Raw genomic sequence first — 6,248 nt, forward strand, 5'->3', positions numbered from 1 at the left:
CACCTTATATTTTTCTTTTTTGCGCTTGGCGTTTGCGCGGTACTGAAAAGTGCCTCAGAAAACTAAAAACGAAAAAAAAGAAAAAAAGAGGAATAGCCCAACCAAAAAATAGAAAGAAAAAAAAGAAATTGGATCAACTGGCCCATTAAGACATCCGGCCCATTAAGACTCCTTTCAGTACCGCGTCGCCGATACCCCTTACCAAACAGTAACACAATTCCGCCGCTTCTCTCTCTCCGCTCCGCTGCGTGAAACCAAAAGCAAAACCCTCTTCTTCTTTTTGTTTTTTTTGTTTTTTTAACTTATATATATTTTTTTAAAAGCAAAAATCCCCAAAAGAAAATAAAATGCCAACAAATCACTCTTCGAAATCTCTCTCGCTCTTTCTCTTTTAATTCATAAAAACACAATTCGGTTCAAAAAATTTATAAAACCAATTAAAATACAAAACCGGATTTCGCGCTCTTATGGCAGCTGCTCCTTCGCCCTCGCCTGCACTAAGCAACTCCAGCTCCGGCGCCACTCGCCCAACCACCACCGCCGCCGCCGACGCGCCTACAGTCGCACCCTTACACCCGGTGCACCGTACCGGCACGCCGCCCAAGACCCTTCGCGGCCTTAACAAGCCTAAGTGTAAGCAGTGCGGCAATGTCGCGCGCTCCAGGTAATTCATTTGAGGGAAATTGAATTCCTTGTTTAATTTGCCTTTCCGGTTGTATTAATTTGCGTTCTGACAATTAGGTTTGGGAGACCTAAGAGGATTATGTGATTTTTGTTTTTTAATCAAGAATTGCCTTGTTTGTTGTTTGTGGTTTTGGTAATTAATTTGAGGGAATTGATTTCCTTGCGCTAAAAATTAATGTTGTTTATGGTCTTAAAAGCAAGTAATTTGCTGTCAAATGCATGGATTTAACTATGCCTAATGGTAGATGGTAGAAACTGGGTGACGAGATCTTGGTGGACATGTTGCAATTCTGTTTCGCTACCTCGATTTGATGGTATTTTCTGGTAAAATTATGATGTGATTCCAGTGAGTGGGGGCTTTACATTGCTGAAGCCGTTCGGTGTCAAAATGACTCCTCTGGCTGTTCAGATGGTATAAAATTCAAGATAGAATGCCTCTGAATCAATTTTAGAATATGGCTCGAAACTATAATATAGGAATTTGATATAGCCGGTGCTGTATGCTTTTGTATTAATTAAGTTATGCCGTGACCAATGATTAGGAACTTGTTAATATTTGAATGTATTCAGTGAGTACAGTAGTTATTTTTGGACAAGATTAGGTTTTTTTTTTTACCATAATGCATTCCCTAAACAGATTGGAGAAATGGCTATCCCGATCTTTTATAGATGTATTTCAAACTTAGTTCCATCTCCTATGTGATATAGACTAAAACTAAAGAGTTTTGAAGAAAATTAAAAAGAAATTAGGAGAACTTGAGAAAGAGAGGGAGGAAATATTGAAGGAGAAAGTTGCTCTCCATGGTGGGTGATGACTGCTGCAGAGAAGAGGAAAAGATGAAGGTGAAGTGTTTAAACAGCTGCCACGACAAAGTAGGAATTGAGTTAAAAGTTGGATGTGATTCTGGCTGCCAGAAAATACGAATAGGCCGCCACATGTTCTTATACTATCATTAATTGATTCCCACAAATCGACATTCCATCCCAATTAACATTCTACAATTATAGAAACATATTTAAATCACCAATTAAAAGCCAGATAACCTTGCAGATGGCGTTTACCACAGTGGTGGAAAGTAATCATGCCTATGCACTCTAGTGTGGGTTCGACCCCTTGCGATCCCCTTCCCTCCTAACAACTAACAATTTAACCCAATAACGGACTCTATAAATATAAGACATAAAGTTGATGTAATATAGCAACCAGGTATACCATGTACCCCTAACTAACTCTGTACCAAAGAAGCTAGTATACCCCTTAAGTAATCTCGTTCCATGTATCGACAAGACCCACTACCTAGGTAACATTAGTAAGTATTCTTTCCTTGGTAAATTATTGGTCTAGCTTCTCCTTAGTGTATTAGGATTTTACATTGATGTGCGAGCCTTTATGTGATATACTCAACTACTCATTAATTAACTTTCTTCGAAGTTTTGAAGTTTGTGGTGAGACTCCTAGAATGGCGTTAATGAGACTTTAAAGTTGACATTCTTCTTCATTTTCAGTTCAAATTTCTCATTTTCAGCCACTCCTTAACTCCATTCAAGTACCATTTGACCCTAAGCGTGCAGTTTAGGAACTTAGGATAATCCATTTTTGTTACCATCTAAACAAAGAAAGAGTGAAATTACTGTTTGACGGTTTTGTTCACAGATCTCACTAAGGCACATCCAAATATAGTTTTCCATGTTAATTTCAATTATTGATCCTTCCCCTTCCAGCCCAATAAGAGATAAGCCTTAATGCGCTGACTTTCTTGATATTCTATACAAAGGTGGAGGAATTTTCTTTTTCTTCATACAAGATGTGCTCTGTTATTAGTATGTTTTTACCAAATGCTATATAGTCTCTATTATGTTGAAAATATGTTATGTTTGTATTACTACATTTAGAATAATATTCTTTCTTTCTGTTTCATGTTATTGAGCTGATTCGAATGTGCAGGTGTCCTTACGAGTCATGCAAGAGTTGCTGCTCAAAAGCTCAAAATCCATGTCATATTCATGGTATGTCTGTTCAATCCATGTCATATTCATGGTATGTCTGTTCAAGTCTATGCTTTATCAAAACATCCTTGAAGTATGTGGCTATTTTGAAGACTATATAATTATATTCAGTTTTCTTCTTTTGTGGAGGGTTGGTTGTGCTTGTGCATTTTGTGAAGTTTAGATGTCAACTAATGGAAAATTCATTTTGGTGATGCTTTTTTTACAATTGGCATTTCAAAGCTTTATCTTCTACAGTTGTCATTTCAAGCTTCGGGACAAAATCTTGTATTGCTTGCTTTTGTTTGTATGGTTTCCAACATTGCCACTTAAAAGAGTATAAATTTCATGTGAGTGACGATAACAACTGCAGTTTATTGTGGGGTCTGAGAAATTCTAGGTATCTTATGTAGTCATGGCTTTTGGCTTTATGCATGGCTTTTGGCTGATGGCTTTGAGCAACTACTCTGATGAGTGGCAATGAGGGAAAATTGGTAGTTTCCTCTGTAGATATATATATATATATATATATATATATTTTTTTTTCTTTCCCTAAAGTGCCGATTCCACTAAACGTCCCTTTTTCCTAAATGGAGAAGGGTTGGATACCTTTAAGGTTCTTGTACAGATGCGTGCATGTTCCACCACCCATGACATCACTTATGCAGGGGACTGAGTAAGCTATATGTCTTTGAGCTGCTGGAAGCATCATGAATAGTCTCGGAAACACTACATTCCTAGCCCTAAGATATTCGGGTGTGTTGGATGAATATCCATATTTGACATGTAGCACAAATTAAAGATAGCGGGGCATCTGGTTAAATGCGATATTGGTATAGTTTTCGCATGCTAGTGGGTAACTATTTATGCTTAGAGGCATGAAGTGGCATTCTGTGCCATCAGCGGACAAGATGGTTATGTAAAATTTTGATCATAGTTGCTTACCCAGGTGACATGCCTATTAACTTGTGCGTGTCAGAAACAAGTGCTCACTTACATGACACAAGAGACAGCAATGGTGTCTTGATAAGGGTAGGATGTTGACTTGATTTTGGCATGTCTTTGAATGATTTCTTGGGTTATGTGTTACTTGTGATAGGTCGGTTCATGTTTGGGTTTGGGAATTCTCACCTATCCATTTGGATTGGTCTGCCATTTTAGATTAAGTGGGACTGTTTTCGTTGGTTTATAGTTGAGTTTGCTTTTCAATTGTATTTTAGGTGTTTGAACCTGATGAACTGCTTGTTGATCATTGTTCTTTTTCGTTTCTGATAAAAAGATCGGTCATCAGTTTTGTCCTTCTTTTATTATTGTTTTTAAGATATAACTATTAACCAAGCATTCAAACCTAGTTTTTTTCATTCTCAAATATTTCAAGAGATCTGCATTGAGCATCATTTTATGGTTTTGGTTTCTATGGATAGGCCTAGCGGTTAGGGTGGGTGATCCAAAGCTCTTGTTTAAGGAGATTTTTTTGGTCTTATAAAAAAAATTCTGTTTGGATTTTTCATCCTTGCATGTTTGTTTCTGGCTTCTCCTTAATATACATGAATTATCTCTGCAGTTTTGAAAACAAATGCAACTTTTCCAGACAAGGCACCAACTTCAAACTCTCCTCTATTTGACCATCAGTCAACCGAGGCATCACCATCAGGGTGAGTTCGAAACATCAGCAGCTCATTTAACATCTGTTTATATCTTGTAATTCTTGTCTACACTTGCACCGTCTCTAAGATTCCTGTCGTTAAATTGTTTTCCTACAAAACTCCGTTGCTCTTCTACCATTTGTATAGTAATTTGTCATATTTTTCAAAGTTTAAATTGTTGGCAGCAAGCCAAGTTTATTGTCTTATTCACTATGACCTAACTTGAGAATGGATTTGTCAAAATTGCTGATTTTAATCGAGTCGAATCTTCCTATGGAAGGCAATTGGCTCAAGATTTGCACTGGTTTCTAGCTTGTTCTATAGTCATAACTTTGATGGTTTTATTCCCTAACCTTAACAGTTGGCTTTCTAAGCTTCCCATGTTTCAATCCTTTATATATATATATATTTTTTTTTTTTGTTTGCCTTGGCTGCCATGGGAACTTCATTCAGGAAAGGTCTTCAAAGCAAGAACTGCTTTCGTTCTGGCTGTAGATTTTCTTAAATTGTTGGCTGTATTTCAGGAATTCCCATAGAGTTGCATCATTCCGGCAACTTTCGAACAATTTTGCTCAATTCAATAATCTGCATATTCCGCTTCGTTCAAAGAAGCCTTTGACCAGAAAGGTGCATGTCCTTGGTACTATCTATTTGTTCTTGTACGGTAAGAATGACCTGTTCTAACTAAAAATATTAATTTCAGGATGCTGTGGCTATTAATGAATGGAGATTTTCCAAGTTAAAGGAATACAAGGAAAGAAACATTGAAGTGGAAAATGAAGCTTTCGATCGATACATGCAGAACGTCACCCTATTAGAGGAAGTGTTTTCTGTGAAATCTATTATGGAGGAGTCAATTGGGGATGGATCATCCATATCAAACCATGATACTACTACTAGTGCTACGGAAGATGAAACTGAAGGTATGGTGTCAGGACTGAAGTTGAAGTTGAGATCAAATCCAATGAGAACCAATAACTTCCGAAAGAGGATACAGCAAGTTGTTGATGAGGGACTAAAGAAGCTTCAGAAACGCGAGTTTGATGACGGGGGCAAGAAATCAATTGGACCAAATGGATTGGATAAAGGGCCACCAAAAGAAGAATCATGGTGGGCTGAAAGGGCTTCTGCTTTAGGCGATCTCATTGATAAGCTGAACAAAGCCCGAAACGAGGAGGATCTGAAGGCGTGCTGGGAGTTGAAATCTCAGCTCTTCAGTGAACACAAATTGACTAGTAGATCAGAATCCGAAGAGGCTGACATAACTAAGAAACAGACTGCGAAGAATGATCCAGACCCCCGAAAGGAGTGGAATTGTTTGTTTCCTAAAGTGATTAGCACTACCGAAATTGATCAAGAAACTCTGAAAACCGTGGATGCTCACTTCTCTACCATTGAGCAGATAGAAGGTTTATGATGAAAGAGATTTAGAGGTAAGAATGCAGTCGAATTTATAGTTTGTCAATTTTAGAGTGTCATAGGTTTGAGAGAGGTGTCGTAGCTTAGTGTAATTTCATCCTTGAGTTGCTCTTCTGGTTCAGATATCAACAATGTTTTTCTTTTTTCGATTTTATATTTTATTTTGACAAATTTCTAAAGATGTTTTTATGACAGTTGCTTCTAATTAGCGTTTTCTGTCTGCTGAATCTTTACTACAAAGCTGTTATTATTAGTATTATTAAAATCAGGAGGTTCGTCGAGCCAAAAGCATCTCTGTTTCAACGGTGACACAAAAATTAGCAAACCAGTGAGGATGGAAATAGAGTTAGACACACAGAGCTCAATCAAGGTTGGTTGTGTGCGCTAAATTTTTTCAGAATCCAGAAAACCTAATTCAAATACAAGGGAAAACCTAATTCAAGCTTCATAACATTGTTCTTTCCTTCCAGCATCGGTACTGCTCCAAACCGTCTCTGCCGGTTTGAGAGTCGT

The 6,248-nt window shown here is 37.6% G+C and overlaps 1 protein-coding gene across 1 annotated transcript; it reads left to right on the forward strand.

Annotated features, from left to right (window-relative positions):
- The first annotated feature begins 221 nt into the window (after window positions 1–221).
- Window positions 222–5,944, forward strand: LOC137711071 (uncharacterized). Its single transcript, XM_068450272.1, has 5 exons — window positions 222–664; window positions 2,630–2,691; window positions 4,235–4,325; window positions 4,841–4,943; window positions 5,020–5,944. Exons 1-5 carry the CDS (start codon window positions 468–470, stop codon window positions 5,731–5,733), a joined length of 1,167 nt encoding a protein of 388 aa, XP_068306373.1. The 5' UTR covers window positions 222–467; the 3' UTR covers window positions 5,734–5,944.
- The last annotated feature ends 304 nt before the right edge of the window (window positions 5,945–6,248 follow it).

Source organism: Pyrus communis, chromosome 12 (assembly GCF_963583255.1).
Source record: "Pyrus communis chromosome 12, drPyrComm1.1, whole genome shotgun sequence".
NCBI classification, from domain to species: Eukaryota; Viridiplantae; Streptophyta; class Magnoliopsida; order Rosales; family Rosaceae; genus Pyrus; species Pyrus communis.

Bases quoted from the DNA above. Each gene is read 5' to 3' on its own strand.
- LOC137711071 (XM_068450272.1), top strand. From the start codon at position 468: ATGGCAGCTGCTCCTTCGCCCTCGCCTGCACTAAGCAACTCCAGCTCC. The intron at 2,692-4,234 runs GTATGTCTGTTC...TTATCTCTGCAG, and splicing joins AAATCCATGTCATATTCATG to TTTTGAAAACAAATGCAACT. The intron at 4,326-4,840 runs GTGAGTTCGAAA...GCTGTATTTCAG, and splicing joins ACCGAGGCATCACCATCAGG to GAATTCCCATAGAGTTGCAT.